General features: G+C 41.3%; 2 protein-coding genes across 16 annotated transcripts in view; both read right to left on the bottom strand.

The window, feature by feature from the left end:
* Nucleotides 1–5,413: 5,413 nt before the first annotated feature.
* On the bottom strand, nucleotides 5,414–26,960 carry LOC145534527 (uncharacterized). The gene is made up of 11 exons (XM_081562217.1): nucleotides 26,773–26,960; nucleotides 26,363–26,485; nucleotides 20,706–20,790; nucleotides 18,087–18,303; nucleotides 17,475–17,595; nucleotides 15,929–16,065; nucleotides 14,140–14,293; nucleotides 12,264–12,373; nucleotides 11,598–11,711; nucleotides 10,206–10,352; nucleotides 5,414–7,407 (listed from the first exon to the last, which is right to left on the bottom strand). The coding sequence occupies exons 3-11, from the start codon at nucleotides 20,765–20,767 to the stop codon at nucleotides 7,273–7,275; spliced, it is 1,197 nt and encodes a 398-aa protein (XP_081418343.1). The 5' UTR covers nucleotides 20,768–20,790; nucleotides 26,363–26,485; nucleotides 26,773–26,960; the 3' UTR covers nucleotides 5,414–7,272.
* Nucleotides 26,746–27,878, bottom strand: part of C14H18orf54 (chromosome 14 C18orf54 homolog) — a 32,670-nt gene continuing 31,537 nt past the window's right edge. For all 15 annotated transcript variants that reach the window (XM_081562190.1, XM_081562182.1, XM_081562179.1 and 12 more), the window contains one exon: nucleotides 26,746–26,960. In XM_081562190.1, the coding sequence (XP_081418316.1) occupies nucleotides 26,942–26,960 (19 nt within the window). In that variant the 3' untranslated portion in view covers nucleotides 26,746–26,941. The remainder of the gene's footprint in view (nucleotides 26,961–27,878) is intronic.

The raw sequence follows: 27,878 nt of genomic DNA, 5'->3' as shown, positions 1-27,878 counted from the left end.
GGAGAGGGAAAACAGTTATGAACAACCTGCCAACCAAACAAGTCATCCCTTAATGAAAGCCGGTAATATGTTCCTAGATCACCTTCCTTTACTTCTCCCTCTTTGATTAAAGAAAAATGACTTCTGTTTGGGGGAAAGTGTCGCCATGGAATTGAACCTGGCTGGTGTAGCCAGCATCGACCACATTCCTCCCGCTTGATGGACTGGGGTGGAAGGAGTTGGAGTAAGGAGAGTGTTAAAAGAAACTTCGGACAGAAAGTGCTGAGTTATTGTCTTTTCCTCCTCTCTCTTCTTAGATCTCAGTTCTTCCCAGATAACAACCATGTAGAAGAAAAAAAGCAGGGACAGCCCCAGTGATCAAGGCCACCCAGAAGACATGACTTAGAGTCACTCCACTTATATACATGTCATGGCTGGCTACACTGAATCGAGGTGGTGACACATGAAAGCAACATGTTTATCTGAAGAGAAAGAAAAAAAACTAAGGAGCGTGAAAGTGAAGAGGAGGAGCAACAACATGAATGAGTTTCGAAAACATAATGTTATAGAAAATAAATCAAGTCCCAAAAAGCACATAGACTATGATCTCAGGCATATAAAGTTCAAAAACTGCTTATCATATTAGGGGTGGTGACTGAAGCTGACCCCACAAGAGGACTTTCAGGTAATATAATATTTCTTGATCAAAGTGCTGGTTGAATGCACATGTTCTGTTTGCAGAAATCACCAAGCTGTACACTTGCAATTGGACATTTTGCTCCTGTATGCTTTATCTAAGTGAGGAACTAAAAGTTAAAGACCTAAGGGGTGGTAGCTAAACATATAGGCCAAAGTAGGTTGTATCTGGCTAGAAAAGTATCCCAGTCAAAAGCAAATATTTTAAAAGAAACTGAACATGTCTCATGGAAAGGAAATTCAAGATTTCTACTCCAGCCCTTAAAACCACAGCCTTCCCTTTTCTTGTATGTGTTCCTGCTTCTCTCTGTTCTGGAGCTGTCTGTGTATTTAAGAAAGCCTCCCCATACCCAGGCCAGGTGGGAGCTCAGAACTATATAAACTTGTAAACCCATCTCCAGTGGTTTATTCTACAACATTAGAGAAAGTACATTTGAAAGGGCAATCCATCCTGGTTGACAGAAATTTCTTCTTCTTGGCTTTTACTATCTAAAACACCTTACAAAGAGAGACAAAATGATCTCCCAGGACAGCAATCCTCTGAGCAGTGCTGATTCTGGAGGAAAAGTTATCCAGGTACTGGAGACATTTAAAGGCTTTACATGAATCACTTGAGACCAACTTTATGAGTAACTGTTCTATTTTTATTTAATTTTTTCTTGACACTTACTACCAGCTGCAGCGTACTGCATGCTTAACACCAAAACAAAAACAAATTAAAAAACACTGCCTCTTAATTGTGCAATTTCCTGAAAAGACCAAAAAAAAAAAAGAAGCAGATACTACTCTTTCCTTTGCAAACTTTTCCTAGGTGATGATTTAAATATTTTAATATCTTCATTGACCCTACATCCAAAGTGGTCTTTTGGGATGTGGGCTAATGCCTTCACTGACATTCCATGAGTCCAGGCTCCCCCTCACTACAGCTGGCCCTTCTGGTACAACATCCATTTAGCCTGCACATCAAAGCCTGCTCCCTTTCATTGAAAGCTACTCCACATTGTGAACAAAGGAAGACTGAATTCAACAGGCTAACATAATAAAACAATAGGTTTATTGCCAGTAGGATGAAGTTGGGCATTCCTGAATCAAGATAAGAGATGTAAAGGACACCTGCTGAGGCTACATAGGGTTTCTTGTTAATGTTTAAAAAACGAAGTCAAACACTCTTATCTGGATGTTTAGACTTCAGGGACTAGAATGAGGTGCCTTCAAAAAAAAAAAAGTAGGGGAAAAGCAATTTTATGAGAGTTATGAAAAATCTGAGGATCAAGAACTGTTATGACAGTCCCTGGAATAGGAACCACCAAAAAGACTGAGTGTTGCCTTCTCTGGAAATATGAATGCATAATATAGATTCACCTCTTTAATTTTTTTCAATTCTGCTACTATGTACTCCTTGTGTGTGTGTGTGTGTGTGTGTGTGTGTGTGTGTGTTCAGTCGTGTCTCTGTGACCCTATGGACTGCTGTAGCCTGCCAGGTTTCTCTGTCCATGAGATTTCCCAGGCAAGAATACTGGAGTGGTTGCCATTTCCTCCTCCAGGGGATCTTCCTGATCCAGGGATCAAACCCCGGCATCTCCTGCATTGGCAGGTGGATTCTTTACCACTGTGCCACCTGGGAAGCCCCTTTGCTGCTGCTGCTGCTGCTAAGTCGCTTGAGTCGTATCCGACTCTGTGCGACCCCATAGACGGCAGCCCACCAGGCTCCGCCTTCCCTGGGATTCTCCAGGCAAGAATACTGGAGTGGGTTGCCATTTCCTTCTCCAGTGCATGAAAGGGAAAAGTGAAAGTGAAGTCGCTCAGTCGTGTCCGACTCTTAGCGACCCCATGGACTGTAGCCTACCAGGCTCCTCCATCCATGGGATTTTCCAGGCAAGAGTACTGGAGTGGGGTGCCATTGCCTTCTCCGGGGAAGCCCCTTTACATAGTCTAAATGAATAAACATTCTTTTGAATACTCATGATAAGGGCTGGGTTCATACAAGGGTGGGAGGGAAGAGAAATATAGAACTAAATTAGAAACTTTTAAATTATAAATTTGTAGAGACCACATCTTCATGTCGCTTGTGTATCCTAGCACAATGATAAGAATATAGTAAAGGCATAATTATTGAAAATGAGTAAAAAAAATCATAAAAATAAGGCTTGAGTAACATTGTATGATTCCACTTGTATGAGAGACCTAAAATAGACAAATTTATGAAGACAGAAAATAAAGGTTACCAGGAGCTGGGGAGGAGAGGGGAATGGGGAGCTACTGTTTAATGAATATTATGTTCCTGCTTGTGATGATGAAGCGTTCTGGGAATGGACAGTGGTGGTGACTTCACAACAAGGTGAATACACTTAATGCCACTGAATTGTAACCTTAAAATGGTGACTTTTATGTTTTGTACATTTTATCAGTATAAGTGTGTTAGTGTCTCAGTCATGTCTGCGACCCCATGGACTGTAGCCTGCCAGGCTCCTCTGTCCATGGAATTCTCCAGGTAAGAACACTGGAGTGGGTCGCCATGCCCTTTTCCAGGGCATCTTCCTGACCCAGGGGTCGAACCCGGGCCTCCTGCATTGCAGGCGGATTCTTTACCGTCTGAGCCACAGCGTCAAAATCATTTAATAAAACTTGGAAATGAAAACACAAGCAGGGAATACTTGGCTAGATAGGGACAGTGACCTCAGGGGGCTCTGGTCACCTCTTTACAGAAGCCACTGGCATTGGACACCAGGCTTGTTCCAGGCTCAGAAAAGGAGAAGCGCTGTTGGCACTGGGGCCGCTGAAGTGCAGGTGGCAGAAGCCACCTCTGCCACTTGAAGACGGTCCATTTCCTAGTGGAGCGTTCTGCTTCAGGTGGAGGAATTTTTTATAGACTTGAAAACAGTAATCAAAAACTGTACAAGGATATCACGGAGCAACCCACCTCGTGAGCCGTACTGACTGCAGACTGCGCTCCACAACAGGAGACACTACCGCCGATGCGGAGCCTGAGCACGGCAACTAGACGGCAGCCCCTGCTTCCTGCAGCTAGAGAAAGCGCGCACGGAGCAACAAAGACGCGGTGCAACCGAACATAACGTAAACCAAAATAAACAAAATATTTACTAGCTGACCCTTTTAAACAAAAAAAACTCCCCGGGGCAGGTGGGAAGCACCTCAAAAGATCCGGACTTTGCCTCAAATATTTTATTACTTCATTTTGTCTCTCTGCAAATTAAAGCGCTGAGATCACTCGATACTGGCCTCTACCAGCTGTACGACTTCATTGTCTCCATGTCATCCCTTAACTCCTTTTTCCCCAACAGCTCCATTAAGTACACTGAAGAAAACGCAGGTTTCATCTCTTTAGCATCACTATTCTCCTCTGGACTCTCCAGTGTCCTACTGTTCTGTTTAAAGGAACAGTGCTCCAAAGTGAACATACGAGTTTCATGAAGCTGTGGTGAGTGCAGAGCATGGAAGAAATACCACTTATCACTTCTAATTATAGCACAAAATCACTGTGGCTTTTTTTTTTCCGCTTTCTTTTCTTAGTTTTTCTTTTTCTTTTTTACAGTAATAATACTATATAACTGAAAATCACTTGTAACCGTTGGTAAATTACAGTCATTAAGAATCAAGTTATATAGTAAAAGTAACTATTTTCCTTTTTCTAAATTGGTTGGGTGGTAAAAAGCAGCCTGATTACTCTTCAATAGGAAAGGATAAGAATATGAACAAAGAAACTTTTTATAACCACCTTGAACTATTTATAAGCAGTAAGGAACACACAGTGGTATTTACCTAACCTTGTAGCTCCTCTAGTCAAATTAATTCGCTCCATTCAGTTATTCAAAGCTGCTGTTAAAAAATTGTAAAGATTTAAGAACTTTTTATGTACAATTCATACCATTTCAAATGAATCAAATGTACCTGTATTATAGACTGGATGTATAAAGTGAGTAAGGTAGGTTCAGTTTTAAAGGAGGTTTTCAGTCAAATGTCTGGGTTTTGCCTGAATGATGCCAAATAATCAGTCTGATTGAGCAATTCACTCTTCAATCTATTGATTTGATAATAAATAAAGTAGGTATACCAAAAAGCCTAAAAGCACTTGAGTAGTAATGGATGAAATTAGAAAACTAAGAATATATTCTCCCCAGGAATTCCTTGGTGGTTCACTGGTTAGGACTTGGCACTTTCATTGCTGTGACCCCAGGTCCAGTTCCTGGTCAGGGAACTAAGATCCCAGAAGCTGAGCAGTGTGGCCAAAAAGAAAAAAGTCCCCCCATAAAATAATAAAACAACAATATCCAATTAATATGTCTTAATTAGATCATTCATTTTTATTTTTAGTAGTTTTCTTTTTTTAAATACACAATAGGCTAGAAACCTAAGTCAGGAAACCCAGAAAGTTCCAACACCATAATATATTTCCTTTAGATGATGACATATCATATTTCAAAGATACATAGAAGGAATCCAGTAATGCGCCAAACTCATAAAACTGCAAGAACAGATTTCATTTAAAATTAAATGACAAAACAGTGGGAATTTTCTGTATGACTTACAGAACTCAAACAGGTTCTCTGTGACAACCTAGAGGTATGGGATGGGGTAGGTGGTGGGAGGGGGGCTGAAGAGGAAGGGAAGATACAGATACCTATGACTGATGTATGGCAGAAACCAACACAGTATTGTAATTACCCTTCAATTAAAAATAAATTCAGAAAAAAAGAAAAAATTAGATGACAAAATAATATGCAGATACACAAAATCTTTATTAAATGACCACATAGTAATCAGATACACTTCCTGACACAAGAAAAGGGATTATCACCTGGTTTATAGTATTTTTTAAAAAGTCCCAAAGTAAAACAAGACTTGCAGGTAAGACTTGTCTACACGCACTGCCGTCTCCTTTTATGACTATTTCACCTCTCTTTGGACATCCACCTTCCACACACCTACTGTCCTACGCTCTTCCCTGCATCTTCTCAACCATGCTCCTCCTGCTGGATGATGACGCATTCCCTACAAAGTCTCTTCAAAGCAAGACTACCATCACAAAATCCCCTGTGCTATGAAGCTCTGATCTCGGCTGGCTCTCCTGGAAAATGGCAATAAGGTGAATACACCTTGGTAGCAAGGGATGACAGGTCTTTCATGACCTGATCATGTACAATATGTAGATGGCTACTCCCCCATCAAAGGGGGTCATTCCTGATTCTCTGTCTTCTACACAGTCAACAGAGCAAGTTATCTAGAGAGAGAAACACACATAGAGAGAGATAGAGAGAAAGGAACATATAAACAGACTCCTTCTTCAGCTAAGAACAAACATCCTTAAAATATCTAAAAATTTCATTATGTGTCAGGGAAATATAACTGAAAGAGGGTGCTGGCTGAAAGCATTAACAAGCATCTATACTGACTCGAGTTGTATATAGTGTAGCCCAGAACTGATAGTGGTACCCAAGCAAAATGCAGAGGTACCAAATACCTATTAAGATAAACTATAAAGAAAACTCAGGGCTTCCCTGGTGGCTCAGCAGTTAAGGAATCTGCCTGCCAGTGCAGGAAGCACAGGTTCAATCCCTGGGTTGGGAAGATCCCCTGGAGGAGGAAATGGCAAACCATTCCAGTATTCTTGCCAGGAAAACTGGACAGAGGAACCTGGTAGGCCACAGTCCATGGGATCACAAAGAGTTAGAACGATTTAGTGACAAAACAACAACAAAGAAAAATCAAGCACTGATTAGATTTGAACAAATTCTTTTCTACTTAAGACAATGACCCCCAACTTAAGAGATCACTAGCTCCTACCAGTTTCCAAGTGATGAAAAGTCATCTTCAAATCCACATACACACCCTGCCAATAGACTAAAGAAACACTTGCTTCTCAAATATAGGGATGACTGTTCCTCAAAGGTAAGTAGTCTGTGATGTGATTAATAAAATTCAAATACATTCAAAGAGAATATTGAATTTATAACTAGTTTGCCATTAAGTATTTTCTCAGCTAATATACAATAAGAAAACAACTTGTGTGAGTCCTTGAAATTTTGAGCCTTATAAAAAATATCTTCATGTCAACAAAAGCGTTGAGAGTGGCTAACCTAAGATTCTACACTAAACTCTCTAGACAAGGTTAGATGTACCTGGGTTCTCCTGGCTGCATCCGTATGTACATACATAAGTAGGCTGATCTCCATACTTCCTTTCACAGAGATGAATAACCGTGAAAGTGATGAAAAATACAAGCATGGCACTAAGTTTCACTGATGTGCAAAAAAAGAATGGATTTTCATTTGGGGTAATAAATTTGATGCAAGAAAAGGAAAATAAACAAATGTATACACGCATACTAAAATCCATAAAAAAAATAGTAATTTAATTGAGCAGAGACCCTCTGTAGATAAGCTGCACAGAGTACACAGAAGTGTTTGCTTAGCATGAGTTGCCTATGATCTTAGCTAAATGAGCCCATGGGGCTGCTTCACACCTGCTTGACCAATGTCACTCTGTAAGGAGCTCCAAGTTCATGAGCCAAGTGGACCTTCTTTAAAAACAGTAATAACATATGAAAAGAGAAAAATAGATATGAACGCATCAGCAAATCTAAGGCAGGTTGACTGCCTGGTCTTCCTTGAATTGAGGGATCTTCTTAAATTCACTTTGCTTCTTGAAGAAAAGCTGGGCAAGGATGTGGTCTGCGGTGGCCTGGAGATAATCGTCCATGTCAAGGGTTTGCAACTGTCAGTGGAAACCAGAAGAAGAGGTGTCAGAGCCAAAGTATGGCCACAGCGATCCTACAGCCATCAGGGCATTTTCAAGATGGTAGCTGCATGGTCATGTAACACTAGGAGCTATGAAATCCTGCCAATGGACCCCTTGAGCTGGTCTTCTCTTGCCAGGGGGCACTCACCTTTTCAACTCCAGGAATAAGGAAAGTGATTGATGGCTAGAGATGCTGAGGCATCTCTTTAGAAGGGACCTCCATCTCACTGGGGGCTAGTTCTCTTTAAAGAGGGAGCAAGACCTTCTGTCCACCTAGAAGCAGGGATTAGTGACCAAAGGGCCTGTCCAAGCTCCATGCCCAGAGGCACGTGATGGAGGCTCACCTGGCGGCCAGGTAAGTGGCCCTCCTTCTCCGCAGCCAGAGACAGTCGTTCGTCTCTTTCTCTGGGATTGGGCTGCCCAGCTGGTCTGACTCTGTCCACCCTTGCGCCCTCTCTCCATCACTACCTTCCTGCCCTTCTTCCTGCTCCCCTCCCCCTCTGACACCACCTCCTTTCTCAGCCCGCCTCCTAATTTCTGCAGGTATGTGGGTCTCCCTGTGTCTCTCACTGCGTTTCTGCCTTTCTCTGTGTCCATGTGTGTCTCTGAGCTTATATGTCTTTGAACCTCTACGTGTGTGTTTCTCTCTAGGTCTGTCTGCCTTTCCCTCTCCTTTGTGTGTAGGTCTGTTTGTGTGTGGGTATGTATGTGTCCCTGTGTCTCTCCTCCTGTGTCTCCCCCTCTCTACGGGTCTCTGTCCCTCTCTGTGTCTATGTTCGTGAGTTTCCTTCTGTTCATATATCTCTGCATTGTTTCTCTCTGTCTGTGTCACTCTCTTTGTGGTTTCCGTCTCTATTTCTGTGCATGTCTCTGTGTCTCTGTACATCTCTCTATGTGTGTTTCTGGGCACGTACGTCTCCTCTGTGTTCCTGTCTCTCATTCTCTGTTTCCTTCTGGGTGTGTGTTTCCATCTCTCAGACTGTCTCTCATCCCCCCTCCCTCCTCTCTTTTGATGTTTTTTCCTTCTTTTCCTATTTATATTGGATTTGATTTTGCTTCATGATTTGTTCTTATAATAACTGTAGAGAATGAAGACCAAGGGGGTGGCAGTAGCAGTGAAATTACCAGCTGAGCCACCAGGGAAGCCAGTGTATACCTTGTTCTGCATCATGTCCCCATGACTTATTTATTTTATAACTCGAAATTTGTATCTTGTGAAAAGTGAAAGTCGCTCAGTCGTGTCTGACTCCAGTGAGACCGACTCCAAAAGTATGGGACACTGGAATCCTATCCCCCACCTTGCCCCGAGAAAGTCTACAGCTGTTAAGTTTTCCAGTGCATATCTTACTCAAAGAGCTCTCCACAAACCTCACCCCAGGTACCCCCAGAAAGGTTTGGAGATTCAGAGAAGCAGATTCCAAAGTTTTCCAGTCTCCCTTAAAGAGGGTAAGTGTCATCATGGAAAATGAGCATCACCCAGCAGGACAGGCTCACCTCTTGGTACAGGTCTTGTTGATGAAACTACTGAATTCACACTGAGCTCCCCGGTGGAGATCTTGTTGGGTTTCCATGTGGGAAGAACCATGGCCAAGAGAACCACGGCCTGTCTGTTTCTGGACCTGCCCCAGGGGTCCCCAGACTCATAATTCTCACCCTGTCTCAGCAGGGAATCTAGTCCTAAGACCTTTTTCTAAAACCTAAGTTCTACTATTTATTCTTTTTCTTCAAACACATTATTCCATCTAATTAAGGCACACTGGGATGAATTTTTTAAAGCAAACAACGATTAATATAATAAATAATTTATCTTACTACATGTCTTATAATACAGATCATGATATGTCAGATTTGCTTAAAAAAAAGATGGGAGGGAATGCTACTCCTTCTCGGGAGCATGCTCAGTCATACTTCATGCAACTTCGTGTCTCCTACGGTTTCTTTTCATATACAAGAGACTTTCTTTTCCTTCCTCCCTCTTCCTCTTTCTCTCTCTCTCCTTCTCCCTCATCTCTCTACCATAAATTTCAGAAGAAGAAATTGGCCATGCTTACTTCACCTCCTCCCTCTCTGTATGGGAGCTGGCAAAGCTTCAAAAATCAGGCTGTGCTTCTCTGTGCCATAAGGTGTGTAAGAGCTCACCTCAACACCAGTAAGCCAACCCAATCCTGGCCATCCCAATAGATATTAGGAAACCCACCTGCCCACAGATGCTAATCATATTCCCAAATATCTTCATGATTAGTAATAGAAATGATTTTCTAAGTCTCTGTATGCTGCTCTTTGGGCTTCCCAGGTGGCACTAGTGGTAAAGGACCCGCCTGCCAATGCAGGAGACTTAAAGAGACACGGGTTCGATCCCTGGGTTGGGAAGATCCCTTGGAGAAGGGCATGGCAACCCACTCCAGTATTCCTGCCTGGAAAATTCCATGGACAGAGGAGCCTGGCAGGCTACAGTCCATGGGGTTGCAAGGAGTCGGACACGACTGAAGCAACTGAGCACACACATACGACTCTTTCGTGTTTTTTCTCAGTTGGTTGAGAATTAGGGGAATTAAGACAGAAATGTGATGTACTGGATCCCTTTATAACCAAATGAAAAGATTATTTGATCTCCAATTCTCCCCTTCACACATTGGTTCAGCCAGTTCATTAAATCAGTCATCGATTCAATATCCATGTGTTGAGTCCCCTCTATGACCCAGATACACTGCTCAGCAGAGTACCCTGCACATCACTGGCACTCACCAACTTCTCTGACACTGGCGTATTCTCACCTGGTCTCCAGTGCTGAAGGCAAGAAGGAGAAGCAAATCCTCATCGCATGTGCTCTTAATGTAATGCTGGGTTCCAGTGGGGAAAAATATCACATCTCCAATGTGAATGTTAAACTCTGTGGAACCCTGAGCATTGATAATGCCCACCTAAGGAGGGGGGGAAAACTATGCTGAACTGAAGCAAATAAAATCAAATATTCAGTAAGGATAAGTATTCATAGTGAAGAACAGATCAATAAAAACACATGGTTATAAAGGGACTTCTCAGAGAAGGAAAACAGCAAAAAAGAGGCAATCCTTCACGTTCACGCTCCTGTTTCTGAGACAGAGTTCCACAAAAATCAGAAGATATTCTACTGAAGTAAATGTCCCTCAAAATGCATTAGTGAAATCAATACTGCAGAACATCATACAAAAAGAGCATTAATTGCCATGTTCTAATTAAGGGTATCAATGACATTCATTCACTAATTAGGCAGAGGATTTAAATTTCAGTGTTTTACTACCCCTAACCCCTCCTTTCTACTCATTTGGGAAAAGTCAGCCTTCTGGGAGAGCAGCATCCTACGGGTCTTCCTTTCAGAGCGTTGGAGACTGAACGCACACACACGCACACAGAGCACATCACAAAGAACATCTGATCCTCGAAAGGAAATCTGTGGAGGGTTGACGACAATGCCCTTTTCCAGTTTATTACAGCTGTCGCCTCTAAAAACATAAAACTTTTCTCCGGATGACATAAAAGGTGAATTTCAGTCTGGTCTGATTCTATCTGTCATGACTGAGGCAGATATAAGCTAGAGAAGCCCATTTTTACCTGTAGATCTTCCCAGGAGCCCTACGAAAGCCCAGAGGAGCTTCTGTCAAATCACTGTGGTAAGATGCTACTTTGTATAGTTTTTCTTATGGTAACCATATAATTAATTGATCACCCAAACTAGGACTCTCTGTAGAGTCAAAGGGGGTGCTATGAGTAATTTCACCAAGGGGATATATGACCACCCTACTGGGGCTCCACACCTCCCCGCCACCCCCACTCATATTACACTGAGAGGCAAACAGCCAATTTCATGGTCCCCAAACGCTTGCGTTGCCTAAGAATGCAAAACTCAGAAAATGCAAGCAGGTATTCCAGCCCTTCACCATTAGCGATAAACCTCTTTATCAGTTCTAAGATGTTCTTAGAACCCTTCTTGTGCTAAGAGCAAATTTGGAAGTTACCTCACAGGACATGCATGGTATCCTCTATGGAAACCATGCCCAGAAAGCCATTTGCACAAAGTCCTATTCTATTACCAACAACTGAACCAAAACAAAGAAATACCTCCTGTTTGCCTCCTTCTGCACTGAAAAGAAAAGTTTAGGAAAAAAAACTGTTCATAGAGAAATTACCTTTGCACATCCACTTATTACATATCCCATTTCATTTGCATTAAAATGAAAGTGTGGCTGTCGTAATCCATTGTTATAAACCCTGAGTGTACTCAAACTGAGGGCTTTTTGATGCTTGAGAATGAAAAAGAAAAATGAATTCCAACATTTAGCCAACATTCAACTCAGCAATTTAACAATTCATATAATCATCGTAGTAACTAATATTTATAAAGCCCTCACTGAGAACAGGCAATTTTTTATATCCTTCACAGTTATTACGTCACTTGTCCCTTATAACAATCTTGCAAGATTGCCACCAACGTTACGAGATGAAATTAAAGCCTAGGTTGCCTGAGTAAACTAGGGACACACCATGGCAGAACTGGGGTTTGAATCATGGGATTTGAGGCAAGAGCTGTGCTCTTAGTCATTAAACAATACCGCCAGTTGAGCATTTAAAACACAGGAAAAGAGAAATCTGACAAGCCTCCAGTCTCTTTGTTAATGTAAGCATCCATGCCAAGAAGTTAAGCTCCCAAATTCACAATGAGGCCTCAATCACTAGCTTGCACTGATCAAGTGTTTGACTAGCTCTTTCCTTTTGCTTTGTCCAAAAAAACTGACCCAACCTAAGGCTCATATTTCGTCCATTTTGATAATCATCAAAACATTTTTCTCAATTACCTGATTCAGGAATTCACTAAAAATGTTTTCATTGTGGCTCAGTTCATTTCTATTTTTCCAGTATTGTGCCAACTGTATTATTCCTCCTGGAAACTGATATTCTTTTGAACCTGAATCAGATGAAATTTAAAGAACAAAATAAGACAAAACTACTTCAAAATGGTACCACAAAAGGTGAGCCAAATGCATCCCAGGAACAGCCCTTCTACAGTCACAGGAAGTTTATGTGGTAGGAAATGCTATAGCACATCCTGTGTGCTGCCAAGATGTCGACCTGATACTGCCAGATGCTATCCTACCTTCCCAAGTTCTCCTGAAATTTCTAACATACAGTGACCTCTTTAAGACATTCAACTCAGGGGACCTGGCTGTAAAACGTCTCTTTGCGACCTTATAGACTGTAGCCCACCAGGCACCTCTGTCCATGGGGATTCTCCAGGCAAGAATACTGGAGTGGGTTGCCACGCCCTCCTCCAGGGGATCTTCCCGACCCAGGGATTTAACCCTGTCTCCTGCATTGTAGGTCGATTCTTTACTGTCTGAGCTACCAGGGAAGCCCATGGAAAATGTGAAACTCATCCTAAATACCAATCTCTACCTCTCTCCTCGATCAGTCAATGAAGTCCTGTTAGTTAGGCAACTCTATATTCCCTGCTTCTCAACAATTCTGTCTCACAGAGAGAGTCCACCATCATCCCCTACCTGAGAGACTACAAAAGTCCCTGACTCATCTCCCTGCTTCTCATCTGGCCACTTTCAATCATTCTCCACAATTCTGCTGGGTTGGTCATCACTTCAAAAACAAAAACTAACACCAACTGAAAGAAACAGCTGCAGCCCATGTTCACTGCAGCATTATTCACAATAGCCAAGATATGGAAACAATCTACGTGCTCAAGCTCACAGGTACAGAGAACACAGTGGTAGTTGCCAGAGGCAGGCAATGGGGGTGGCTGAAATGGGTGAAGAAAGTCAAAAGACACAAACTTCCAGTTATAAAATAAACAAGTCATGGGGACATGATGCAGAACAAGACACCATAGTTAATAACACTGTAAAGCATACACTGGCTTCCCTTGTGGCTCAGCTGGTAAAGAATCCACCTGCAATGCAGGAGACCTGGGCTCGATCCCTGGGTTGGGAAGATCCCCTGGAGAAGGGAAAGGCTACCCACTCCAGTAGTCCAGCCTGGAGAATTCCACGGATTCCATAGTCCATGAGGTCACAAAGAGGCAGACACACCTGAAGGACTTTCACTTCACAATGCATACGTTAGAGTTACTAAGATCTTGTAAGTTCTCATAAGAAAAAAAATTGCAACTATTAATATGTACAGTGGTGAGAATGGTTAAGAACCCAATTTGCAATGCAGGGGACCCAGGTTCAATCTCTGATGGGGGAACTAAGATCCCACATACTGCGAAGCAACTAAGCCCAAGCACCTTACCTACTAAGCCTGTGCATCACAACTAGAGAGTCCATGTGCCTCAACAAAAATCCTGCATGCGGAGGTCTTCACAGGATCTTGATTGCACAAAGATCCCATTAGCCAAATTAATCAATTATTAATTTTAAAATAAATAAAAATAAACCCCTTAATTGCTACATGATTGGACCCCTCCTCTCTCATCAGGCTTTTCTCCTACAGCATTGCCCAGCCCCAACACACCCCCTCACACTCTGAATTTTTTTCCCACATTCTCATTTGCTTCCAGGCCTTTTCTCTCATTTCCTACTCTGTTGAGAAATGTGTTTTTTCAAAGTTCTCTTGATTATGACTCGCTGTAAAAAAAAACAAAATACATTACATCTTAATCCTATGTATATAAATAATTAACAAAAAAGTAAAAAGCCTTCACAAAATAACATACTGTACCTTTCAAGTCATAAAAGTACCTCCACACAAAGCTATCTGGAGACTGTGAGTAATTAGCATTGACAACCAGTTCTGCCAAGTTGGGAGGAAGATTGACCCCCTGATCCTCCTTTTGCTTATGGAATGTTCTAATGAAATTAATTCCACCTTCAGGCTGAAACACATAAGAGACCATATAAGATATGTGTGAACTAAGACCCAGTACAGCCGAATAAATAAAATAAATATTTTAAATTTTAAAAAGGAACGAAGTACTGATACATGCTACAACATGAATGAACACTGAAAACCTTATGCTAAGCGGAATAAGCCAGACACAAAAGGCCACATATTGTATGTTTTCATTCATATGAAATAGACAGAACAGGCAAATCCACAGAGAAGGCCAACCAGTAGTTGCCAGGGCCTGGGGGTAGGAGAGAAAGGGGAGTGAGGGAGTGAAATTCCATTTCTTTTTGAGGGAATGAAAGTATTCTAAAATCAGACAGTGGAGACAGTTGCACAGATCTGCTAACACACTAAAAACTTTGAAACTATACACTTTAAAAAGGATGGATTTTACAGTACATGGATTACGTTTCTCAACAAAGTTATTATATATTAAAATGTCCAAAAAAAAGGTATTTGTGAAACATTCTACAAATTTTAGCGACAGAAGGGGATAGCTGAGGATAGGGTAGCACTGACACCAGGGTGGTTTTCAATGGCCCAGTGAAAAGAGCTGACCGCAACTAGCCCAAGACTTGTGATCTTTATGAAAATCTTCCAAGTATTCAATGGATTGGCACTGGTACTTTATGGTCAACATAAACTCCTGCAAAAATATACACTGGTTCCCATGCTTACCAATACTCTCACTCTAACCACTCATTTCTTCTACTTCTCCCCTAAAACGTTAGAGCAGGATCTACTGCAAGATAAATCTCAGAATCCCACTATTAAGCTCCCTAAATTTACCACAGAACCCCTCCGAGTTGCCATGCATGGACCATCTCCAGTTCTGATCACTGATCTGCACTTTCAGCATCTACATGTGACCCTTTAAACCCAGCACCATCAGCAGTTTCTCCAGTGATACTGAGAGAGATCAAAAGCAGCTATTCCTCAGGAAAAACTGTGGGCTCCTCTGCATTAGATCAAGAAAACACAATTATATCGTCTGTAGCAAAGTTCTCCCTAGATGAGTTTATGGCTTTTCAGAGATGAAAAATTACAGTAATTTTTACTATCATAACCTTTACACCAATTCATTATATCAGTAGTTTCCGGGACTTCCCTAGTGGTCCAGGGGTTAAGAATTCGCTTTCCAATGGGATAGGAGGAGACTTGGATTTGATCCCTGGTAGAGGCACTAAGATCCCGCATGCCACGGAGTAACTACTGAGGAACTACATGCCCCAGAGTAACTACTGAGCCCACACGCTCTGGAGCCCACGCACAACTAGAGAAGCCTGCGCACTGCAACGTCTTCTCATGCCACAACTAAGACCCGATGCAGCCAAAGAAATAAATATTAAAATAAAATATTTTTTAAAAATAGTTTCCTATAGAAGGCCTTCATAGGGGAAAACAAAGAGCAATTCAACTTCGAGGCGGTTTATGTATTAAGTGGGAAGCAAGTCATGTCCTTGAGCCCATTACCCAACGGTTACTTTGTTGACTGCTACCTTAGAAACTTGAATAGTCATGCCCTCTTGGTGCCCACGGAATGCACACCCTCTCAGGATTTGTTCTCAGCAGTGGTACACACTTTAAGTGACCTGGAAGTATTCTCAGCAGTGATACAGACCTTAAGTGACCTGGAAGCAATATCCTCAGGTGTAGAAAAAAATACATCATCAACATCCAAGGTCTGAAGTTCCTCATGTGAAGAAAAGAAGAGCAAGAAAAAGCAGTCTTCACTCCCCACATTCTTTATCCAGTGCACTGTGTTTTTTTGGAAGAAGATCACTTGGCCAGCTGTAACATTGTACGTGGTAATGACAGCACCATTGTCAACCACCCCAACCCATGCCGTCCCCTGAAACGTAAATGGAAGAGCATATCCCAACGTCAATTTAGAGCAATGCTCTTCAAACTTTTTTCATTACCTGCCTTCTAAGGTACCATGTTAGACTGTTTTTCTAATCACCACCCTATGAAATGTTAACATTACAGAGGTACTGTAGACCTGTATGTGGTATACACATACTGCTTATGTACTACATGTACATCTATGCTTTAGACATTAAAAATGGTAATATTTTCACCCTGCTAAAAACCAGTTTTTGCCCTCGCATTTAGAGCTCTAAGATCATCCTAGTTTAAAATGATTGCAAGCACATGTGTGTGTTCATAGATGGGTGCATAAACATGCATGCGTATGCTTGTGTATGTTTGTGTGTTTTCATACAGATGTGTATGTATTTACCAGGTAAGAAAAAGCCTACATACAATTTTAATAATAATAATAGTAATAACACAGTGAGTTTACTGTTATGTCCAAGTATTCTTCTAAGAAGGGTTTAATCTCACAGATAAAAGTCTAATGTCTCTTCTTGTTGTAAATTCTAAAATCGAGTGAATTGTCCAAGTATAAAAAAGGAGTTTTATTGCAATAACAGAAATATGTCACACACAAAAATTGGCTGATCTATTAACAAGATTACAAGAGTAAGACCAAACTCTGAAAGTTCTGTGAAAGCTTAATCATTCCAATTTCCCCAGCGTCTGGAATACAGAAGCCATAAATACATTTCAGAATTAATGAATTATTTGCAATTCAGGGAAGTACACTCATTTCATTTCCAGCTCTGTTTCGCTTGACTTCCAAAGAATTTTGAAAGGTAAAAGCCACAAAAGGGCATCCCATTGGCTGATCTCAGGGACTCCAGATTGAACATCAGCAAACTAGTTCGTTATTCCAGTCCCTGCTTTTTTCCCTAAAGAGAAGCTATAGTCTCTTTGATCATTAGATCAGAGCTACCAGTTTTAGCTTTGGCTCAAAGGATGGAACAGTGATCCGAGCTTAACAATGTATGAAAAATGATTTCATACTGAAGAAAGAAGTTCAAAGTGATGCCACGAATAATTAAAACAAACAGGCTAATGTTCCACGGCACTGCTAACTGGTCTAATTGGATACACAGCCAAAACCTGGATGTTGTCTATCATCCTATTAGTTAAGTAGGTTTTGCAACAACCTAAATAATAGCCTGAGGACACACAGCAAAAATGCTCAAATACAGAATGTGGGCAAACTGGTTATATCTGTACAAGATAGCCATGTTCATTGGCATTGAAGTGCCAATGAGGGGCCCGGAGGCCATTGCTTTTTATTCTCAGGGTCCCCAGACTCATCTGTGATCTCTGACTGTTCAAGCTGCTGCCAAAGGCCTCTTCTTCAATGCTGAGGTAGTCTTTGGCATTGTTCCTGTACCGGGCCCATTGGATTGCGCCACCAGGGAACTCAAACACCTGAAAAGTCATAAGCGAACCATCAGCATGGAGGCCACCTCCTGAGGAATGTGAGGCCACCACGGCCCACAGAGTGAGAGGGCAGCAGGAGGAAAAAGAAATGGTGGTGAGTGGATACTGGAGTCCCCCCCCCAAAAAAAGAAGAGAAAGGACAGGTCTGCAAGACTTCAGGCAACAACAGTGCCATCAGTCCCTGTTAGAAAGAAAAATGAACACCTGTCTTGACAAGAGAACACAGGGCTTTCCATCTGTCCATCTGCACCTCTCTCCTCCAGCCAGAGAACCAGCTACTAAAGAAAAGTTCAGCCTGGAGCCAACATCCACCCACCTTTCCCCCTTCTCCATCCCTCACTTCCCTTCATCCAAACAGCCCACAACTGCTTCCTTCCGATGAAGAGAGGACAAAGCTTAGTCAACTAGCAATGGAAACTTCATTTTGAAATCATCATTTATAATAGATGATTCATTTTCCTAATACGTGTGATCCATACCTTGGATTTAGATAAATGATTAAGAAACTGAAATTTTGAGTCAACAGCCTTTGGCACCATAGGAATTGCTGTTTGCAGAGGTTGGGCTCCGGGTTCTGAATGGGGCTGAGGGTTGTTGATATAAACCAAGGAGAGAATCAGGACTCCGATCACTGTGGTAATGGTGCAGGCCAAAAGACACACCAGGAAAATGCTCATCAGTGACCACTGCCTCATCCTTTCCTAGAAGAAATTAGAAATTATTCTCCACTCTTGACGCATCAGAAACATCGCCAACTGTCACAGTTTGGTTTATTTCCTCTTTTATTTAAAAAAAAAAAAAAAACACATTTGTGGGATGTTTATACTGAGTTAAAATGAGACATGTGTAAATCAGTACACACACACATACACTCACAGTATGGTCAGGCCCCACAAGATGGCTGCTCTCTGTACAGCCCCTGCCTCACCCTGCCTCACTCTTACCTGATGTGCACGACTTCCTCCCCTGCTAAGGGGAAACTAATCAGTAACCACGTGCATGATCGGCCTGAGCCCTGCTAATGATTGTTTCAGCCCTCGGACCACACCGGCTCCAGTATGTTCAATCATCACGGAGGAACAGTGGCCCTTGCAATGGTTGCTAACCCAGAGCTGTGGGGAGATGCGCTCCAACAGTCTCCCTGCAACCCAGGAGCCCTTCTGACATCATGCCCCCTGTAACTGATAGCCCCCTCCTCCCCTGTGCAGGGAAAATCGAGGCTGTGTCCTGCCTGCCCTCGGCGGTAGCTGGTGGGTGTCCCTCCAGGCCCTTGGCCTCTGACCTGTAAGACTCCCTGTCCAGTGCACCGCTGATGTCTCTGTTGCTGACTTGGCTTCTCTCTTCAGCCTAACAGCTGGGCAAGTGCAAGGACTGTAGAACACTCACACATAGCCCATGCATCAGATGACACCCAGATAAACAAGAATAAAAATAAACATTTGAGGACTGGGGCACAGAATAAATTAAGGAAATTAAGTACCCAGCTAAGTACTTCCAAGTCAGTCAATTGGCACCTATCTACCAGTTTCTTCACCTCAAAATCAATGAGGTTATAAAGAGTTATTTTCTAAGAATGTTTGGTTCCAGAATGTACAAATGCATTTATGTGTATGGGTACATGCATGGGAATAAGTAACATATCAGTAATCCATGGGCCTGACCTGACAAGTGTCCGTCTCTCCCTCCCTCCTTCATTTAAATAGCTTCAGTAAATTCCCTTCTTCCTGTGTATTACCTATATGAGATCCTAAGTCATCACTCAACTCTACGTCACAGTATTTCCATGTATTTCTATATTACTACTTCCTGGTTTCATATCACAAATATATGCTATAAACAACAGTATTATTTCTGAGTTACAATCCACATTACTGAAAGCTGCCAAGAAAATACACACCCCATCCTTTGAACCAACTTGCCCTTACTCCTCTGACCACTAAAATGATGATTATCATCAATGATGTCAAGGACTCCTTTTCCACTGCACTCTGAGTTCCTGGTCTTGCTCTCTGAGCAAGTAAATTTTTGATCACTAATAATTCTAACATAGATATTCTTACTTTAACACTCATTCAAAAGAACACAAATAACAAATGTTGGCAAGGGTGTGGGGAAGAGGTTGGAACCCTTGTACACTGTTGGTAGGAATGTAAATTGTGCAGCCACTATGGAGAACAATACGGAGGTTTCTCAAAAAACTAATGATGGAACTACTATATGACCTGGAGATTTTACTCCCAAGTATATATTTAAAACAAAAACATTAATTCAAAGGGATACATGCACCTCAGTGTTCATAGCAGCATTATTTACAATCTCCAAGGTATGGAAGCAACCTAAGTGTCCATCAACAGATGGTTGGATAAAGAAGATGCTGTATATATACAATGGAATACTACTCAGTCATAAAAAAGGAACAAAATTCCTTGCCATTTGTAGCAACATGGATGGACTGGGAGGGCACTGTGCCAAGTGAAATAAGTCAGACAAAGAAAGACAAATACTGTATGATATCACTTATATGTGGAATCTAAAAAAATACAACAAACTAGCCAATATAACAAAAAAAAGAAGCATACTCACCATATAGAGAGCAAATTAATGATTAACAGTGGGTAGGCAGGGGAAGAGCAATGGATTGGGGAATAAGAGTACAAACTGTTGGGTGTAAGACAGGCAACAAGGATGTATTATTATACAACAGAGAGAATATTGCCAATATTTTATAATACTTGAATGTAGTTTTTTTAATATATAAAATTTTTTTTAATGTTTTAATTTAATGATATGTTTTGTATAGCATAATCATTTACCAACATATTCAGTTTAACACTGTATGAGGGTATTATATTTAACAATAAGTAACTCATTAATGCCATGAACAACAATTCATAAAAAGCTGGGCCACTAAATAGCTACAGGAGTTAACAGTTCATGAGAGAAAAGGCAGGTCAGGAGATTTTCAGAATAGGACATGCTACCTTTCTGAAGAAGGTCACTTGAAGAAAACTGGTCTAAGGAAGGGTTCTTTCCTAAGATCCGCATAAAGATTTTGAGGCAAGTAATCTCAAGATGTAAATCCCCATTTACATTCTTACCATCCCTCAGACACAACCTTCCGCTTTGCATCTTCGTGCATTTCAAATGCTAAGTTGTCCATTGGCTAAGAGGGCAAGCAATTCACTGAAAAAGAACAACAGGGCAGGGATGTAGCTTTAGCAAATTCAGAAACCCCTGAGAAGAATGATCATTCTCAAGTTAGGACGTGCTTATATAAAGCTGGAAGTCAAGGAAATGAAATAAGGAAGCTGTTTCTTAAACAATAATCTTGGTTGAAAAAAAAACCCCATAGAAAGAATTGCCAAATTAGAGACCCATAACACTTCTGGTCCACCACTCTTTGCTCACTGATGACACATACAACAGATAATAACAGTAGCTACTACTGTTTATTTCCTCCCTTCCACTAAGTACCGAGCACAGTACTAAGTGCTTTCCATACATCATAGGATTTAACTCTTACAGCAATCCTGTCAGGTATTCTGGTGATTATTCCCATTTTGTAAATTAGGAACCTAGGCACCAAGAAGTGTGATACCTGCTCCAAATCACACACCTAGTTTTAGAGTAGGAGCAAAGATACCCTTTATCAAAAGATTCTCCCATAACATTGGGTTCTCTGCAGAGTTTGATGTGGGTACAAATATTTTTTCACCCACATCAGTCCTGCCAGGCAAGAATACTGGAGTATGTTGCCATTTCCTCCTCCAGGGGAGCTTCCAAACCCAGGGACTGACCCGTGTCTCTTGGGTCTGCTGCATTGGCAGGTGGATTCTTTACCACTGGTGCCATCTAGGAATCCCTGTCTCTTGACAGTGTGACTGATTGTTCTATGTGGTTTATTTATTGGATAATGCTGTTAAAGTTAAATCTTTAAAATTCATTTTACATCATCTTTCCTGGTGATGAGTTGTGCCCTAAGTAAGCTAAAAATCTACTACTATAACCCACAAAACAATCAACCATCTGAAACCAGTAGGTGGTGTTTTAGGGGTTCTAAGGAGCTCTGGTCCTTTATGTCTCAGCACAGAAAGAATTCAGTGAGGGGCAAAGTGACTAGAGAAAGTCTGTGAGCAGCAACCAAGATCCAGAACAGCCAAAAATAAATAAATATTTTTTAAAGATAAATTATTTGTTAGAATAGGACATTTGTGAGGCTTACAAACAGCTGGGTGAAAAGGTGCCCACCCCAGGAACTTGGTGGGTTACGTTCTTTTTATCAAAGGAAAAGTGGGCAGGGGGAATAGACCACCTCCTTCCTCACTCTTGAGTAGACATCATGCTTCCATCATCAGCTCCTTCTCCAGGTTGGGCACAGGAGTTTTCTTGTCCCTACATGGTCAAGTCAGGACTGTCGGGGCTCCATGGAAAAATTATTTCAGGTCTCAGTACAATGAGGGTCTTTCAAGTGTCACCTTTCCATAAATTATTGAATTTGAAGTGTGCAGAGAGCATGTCATAGGGGTCATTTACTCCCTGAGCTCGCTGAGCAGAATGTGGGCCTCATGCCACCATTATTTTATTGTTTTGAGGCACATCTCATGCTTTTGTGACATGGTTTGTTGCTAAGCAAGCCTGCTTAGTTTTGTGGTTAAGCAAACCTACTTTCTTGAGTAACCATTAACTTACAGGGGTCTCCCATACTTTCTTCTTTATCTACCATTCTCTAGAGGAATTAACTATTTAATTATCTACTTTGTCCTTTTATACCTTCAATAAACAGGACTGAATGCCTACTCTATTTCAGGCTGTATACCACTCTACCCATTAAGAAGGCTTTTATTAGTGTATAATCTAGTAGGAAAAACAGAAAGGAAAGCAAATAGTTTCCCCCAACAATGTGCTGAGTTATGATAGAAGTATGCGCAAGATCTTGGGAGGACAAAGAGAGTAACTCTGTCTAAGACAGAACGAAAAGACAGGGCCAATCTGAAAACATAATTTTGAGCTAAGACTTGGAGTCCTGACACGATTTCACTTGTTAGGCATACTTACTTGCATTCTATTTTATATGTCTGGCTGCCTGCAAGTAGCTTATTAGGAGAGCATGTAGTAAAAATATAGATCCTGTCTGGGTCAGGCAGCTCTGACTCTAACAAGGCTGAAGGCTAATCTGTACTCAAATGATGGGGAGTGACTTTGTGACTTTCCTACCATATCGTGTCAAATCTAAGACTCGTCAGTGACTCATATCAATTTAGCCTTTTCCCATAAAGCCCTGGAATTTAAATGTATGGCCTTTTATTTTTGAGATAATAAAATATTCAAAATAATTTACCTGTGGGGCTAGTAAGGTGATTTTCTCATTGTGCTATTACTGTACTGTAAAACATATTTTCCTGGTGCATTTGTCAGACAGAAAATTCTACATTTTAACATCTCTAAAAAGGGGATGTGTTTTACAATGAGTGATCAATAAGATTCAGTAGAAATATAGTTGGTGTGGCCTCACCAGTATATACTAGATGAGTATCAGTCCTGCCAATGGCTATAACCAGTGCACAATTTCATAGTGTACGATTCAGAGTGAAAATTCTAGAGCCAGACCATCAAGGTTTGAATCCTAATTCTGCTACTTAGTAGCTGTGTGACCCAGGGCGAGTTATTTAACCTCCTGTGCCTCAAGCTCTTCATTTTTTTGTTGTTTGTTATTTAGTCGCTAAGTTGTGTCTTACACTTTTGCGACCCCATGGACTGTAACCCACCAGGCTCCTCTATCCACAGGATTTCCCAGGCAACAATACTGCAGTGGGTTGCCATTTCCTTCTCCAGCGGATCTTCCCAACCCAGGGATCAAACTCATGTTTCCTGCATTGGCAGGCATATTCTTTAACACTGAGCCACTTGGGAAGTCCTCTTCATCTTTACAATGGAGATAATAATGTTGCCCTCATAAAGGTTTGAAAAGATTGAGCCAGTTAACATAAGTAAAGTGTTTCATACAGAGCCTGCACATAATAAATGCCCAATGAATCCTTTTTAATAAGCACAAGTAGACTCACTACTTTAATAATTTGCTTATTTTAAAATGGCAGAAGGACAGGTGAATTCATAAATCACCTACTGCCCCTCCTAGTAAGTCAAAGTGCTACATCCTCATCCATTACCTCGAATGATTTATAGAACTGTCCTTTCTGTACAAATTAGAAAATCACAGTAAAAAAAACCTGCTTACATTAAGATAACAGAATTGTAACTAAAACCCTAGTTTTCTTATTGCCAATACAATGAGCCTTCTATCTAGACCAGCTGGATACAGTGATGCACTGGGGTGGGGGCAGAGCCACTAGAAGGGAATGAGTCTCGCTCTCTGATTCACTATGTAGAAGAAACCCATCTGCCAACCAAGAACACTCTCATCTCAAACTCTTGTGTAAACAATAAATTTCTGACATATTGCAACATTCTACATTTGGGCAATCTATTTTTTTTTTTTACCACATACTGAAACAAACTTGTATCCCTATAAAGTTGTATCTCTAGTCCTACTTCCACTAAAGTATGCTGCCAGGTTTATTCCCTGAATGTTTATCTCCATCACAAGGGCTAGGAGCATGCTAAAAATACATTTGGCAAGTGCAAAGAACTGACTCATTAGAAGAGATCCTGATGCTGGGAAAGACTGAAGGCAGGAGGAGAAGAGGACGACAGAGGATGAGATGGTTGGATGGCATCACCAACTCGATGGACATGAGTTTCAGCAAGCTCCAGGAGTTGGTGATAAACAGGGAAGTCTGGTGGGCTACAGTCCATGGGGTCTCAAAGAGTCAGACACGACTGAGCAACTGAACTGAACTGAATAACTGCTGATTGCAATATCTATCAAATGAATACATATTAAGATATACTCTTCATTAAATGACTGGAGTTTATTTTCCTGGAACACATTCAATCAAAAAATTCTGTTTCTTTTTGAAAACCTGAGTCAACTAGATTCTTCCTTTATGCCATGTTGGTGGAGGAGAAAAGGAGGTGCTTCCATGTTCCAGTAAGAACATTTCCCCAGCTTCCCCCATCTCCAAGTTATCTGAATTATATAACAATTCAGGTGGAGAAAGCTGATAAGACAAAGTTGGGCAATCAGTTTTGATTACTTCCTTTGAAATGTCTACCAGTAACAAGACGCATCAGCGCTCTCACTATGCAAATATTTCTTATCTATTGCTCAGCTTTCGGATATCCAGACACTGGAGAGTTACCAGCATCACAGAAGATATAGACCCTCGCCTCAAAGACAACAGAGTAATGACTCACACCAGCTATGGGAATACCAGACCACATGACCTGCCTCTTGAGAAACCTGTATGCAGGTCAGGAAGCAACAGTTAGAACTGGACATGGAACAACAGACTGGTTCCAAACAGGAAAAGGAGTACATCAAAGCTGTATATTGTCACCCTGCTTATTTAACTTATATGCAGAGTACATCATGAGAAATGCTGGGCTGGAGGAAGCACAAGCTGGAATCAAGATTGCCAGGAGAAATATCAATAACCTCAGATATGCAGATGACACCACCCTTATGGCAGAAAGTGAAGAAGAACTAAGGAGCCTCTTGATGAAAGTGAAAGAGAAGAGTGAATAAGTTGCCTTAAAGCTCAACATTCAGAAAACTAAGATCATGGCATCCGGTCCCATCACTTCATGGCAGATAGATGGAGAAACAGTGGAAACAGTGGCTGACTTTATTTTTCTGGGCTCCAAAATCACTGCAGATGGTGATTGCAGCCATGAAATTAAAAGACACTTACTCCTTGGAAGGAAAGTTATGACCAACCTAGACAGCATATTGAAAAGCAGAGACATTACTTTGTCAACAAAGGTCTATCTAGTCAAGGCTATGGTTTTTCCAGTGGTCATGTATGGATGTGAGAGTTGGACTAAAAGAAAGCTGAGCACCAAAGAATTAATGCTTTTGAACTGTGGTGTTGGAGAAGACTCTTGAGAGTCCCTTGGACTGCAAGGAGATCCAACCAGTCCATCCTAAAGGAGATCAGTCCTGAATATTCATTGGAAGGACTGATGCTGAAGCTGAAACTCCAATACTTTGGCCACCTGATGCAAAGAGCTGATTCATTGGAAAAGACCCTGATGCTGGGAAAGATTGAGGGCAGGAGGAGAAGGGGACAACAGAGGATGAGATGGTTGAATGGCATCCCTGACTCAATGGACATGGGTTTGGATGGACTCCGGGAGTTGGTGATGGACAGGGAGGCCTGGTGTGCTGCGGTTCATGGGGTCGCAAAGAGTTGGACACGACTGAGCGACTGAACTAAACTGAACTGAGATCTCTCCTTTCTTGTGTTAACATTTGAAAGCACGAGCAGTGTTTGACATAAAAATGCAAGCCACATTGCTGCTGCTGCTGCTGCTAAGTTACTTTAGTCGTGTCCAACTCTGTGCGACCCCATAGACGGCAGCCCGTCAGGCTCTGCCGTCCTTGGGATTCTCCAGGCAAGAACACTGGAGTGGGTTGCCATTTCCTTCTCCAGTGCATGAAAGTGAAAAGTGAAAGTGAAGTCGCTCAGTCATGTCCGACTCTTAGCGACCCCATGGGCTGTAGCCCACCAGGCTCCTCTGTCCATGGGAGTTTCCAGGCAAGAGTACTGGAGTGGGTTGCCATTGCCTTCTCCATATTAGTTGCCATTAAAATGCCGATACCACATATAAGATTTGCACATAGTTGATGTTTTACCTTGCAACTTTAGGTTGAACTCATTAAGAAGCTTAACTGTCTCAAAAGCTAATTTCCAAAGTCATTCAGTGTTTACAATGGAGGAACACTGGCTCTTCTCATTAACAAATTTTGATTCTGGCCCTAAGATTTAAACAACAACAACAAAATCACAGTAAAACTTTACCACTGCTGAGTCATCAAATTGAAGTGTGATAGGGCAAGAAAGAACATTCAGCTTCTATTTCTGATAAAAATTCACAGAACTGACAAACGTTAAGTCCACAAGAGCAAATTAAGTTCACCATTGACAATACTGGTTCAGTTAACACATGGGAGACTCAAATATTTTCTGCAAAGTACTTACTAACGAATAATACCACAGGCAAGCTATAAACATCTTACATTTCAAAACATTTGTAAATTTGTACCACTAAGTTTTTTTCCTCTGCTTCACACATGTTTTTGTCACTGTAAGTTGTAATACATCTTAGCAGATTCCACTTCATGTTTACTGATTAGTTTTTCTAAAATTCTTTGAACTATGCCCTTTTTAGTTGTAACATGTAGACTATTCATAGAGGCTAATTCTTTGTCGCTTTAAACTCCTCTTTGACCCCTGGAATAAAAAAGAAAACAATAGTATCAGTAATACTTTTTGGACTCATCAAGAGACAAGAAAAACCAAAGAATCTCTATCAATATCACTAGACCAATTTTTAACTACCAATGTTGCTCCCTCAAATCATCAACTCTTTGGTCAATTGTTCTCCCTAAGAGGTTAATAGTATTAAACAAGTTTATCTCCTCTGGACACATTCCTTCAGTTGTTTCAATTAAGCAGAATTTAATAAACCCACTGACAGTAAACAGTTTTCCTTATTTGGCTAAAAAATAAGCCATTCTAAACTTACTGTGACTTCAGCCTCATTTTCATTTTTTATATGTTTGAAGAAATTATGCTGTGATTTTTAAAAATTGTTTCTAATTTGCTTTTCTGTAAGTTGGAAATATTGAGTGCTTGGTCTAGTAATGTTGACAGAGGCTGTATTCTTTGTGTCATAAAATATTCATCTTTTAAATTTTATTCAATCATTTAAAAACGTACAAAACATTCTTAGCTTATGGACTGTACAGAAAACCAGCGGCAGGCTAAATTCCAAAATTGAGCCATAATTTGCCTATCCTACTCTAGACAACGGGTTTCCCTGGTGGTTCGGTGATAAAGAATCTACCTGCCAATGCAGGGGACACGGGTTCGATCCCTGGGTCGGACAGATGCCCGGGAGAAGGAGATGGCAAACCAGTATTACTGAATCTGAGACCCTGGGTCATGGAGAATGCTATAAAAATTTCATCCTATAAAAATCTAGACATTTCTAGAATCTAGAATTAGGATACAGAGACTCCAGTTTTACAATTCAATATTCTACAAAGGTGACTCAAAGGGGAGCTCCCCGTCTATCCCTACTGGACAATAGAAACCTCCACCTTTTGAACATCCTGGAAGATCCTCCCCTCTACTCCTCATCTCTCT

This window comes from Giraffa tippelskirchi, chromosome 14 (assembly GCF_054371585.1).
Source record: "Giraffa tippelskirchi isolate mGirTip1 chromosome 14, T2T-mGirTip1v1.2.pri, whole genome shotgun sequence".
NCBI lineage: Eukaryota > Metazoa > Chordata > Mammalia > Artiodactyla > Giraffidae > Giraffa > Giraffa tippelskirchi.
This window is presented reverse-complemented; position numbering and strand designations above follow the sequence as displayed.

Bases quoted from the DNA above. Each gene is read 5' to 3' on its own strand.
- LOC145534527 (XM_081562217.1), bottom strand. From the start codon at position 20,767: ATGGACAACTTAGCATTTGAAATGCACGAAGATGCAAAGCGGAAGGTT. The intron at 14,294-15,928 runs GTCTGTATCACT...TATGTGTTTCAG, and splicing joins TTGCTTCCAGGTCACTTAAG to CCTGAAGGTGGAATTAATTT. The intron at 11,712-12,263 runs GTAATTGAGAAA...TTCATTCTCAAG, and splicing joins TTAGTGAATTCCTGAATCAG to CATCAAAAAGCCCTCAGTTT.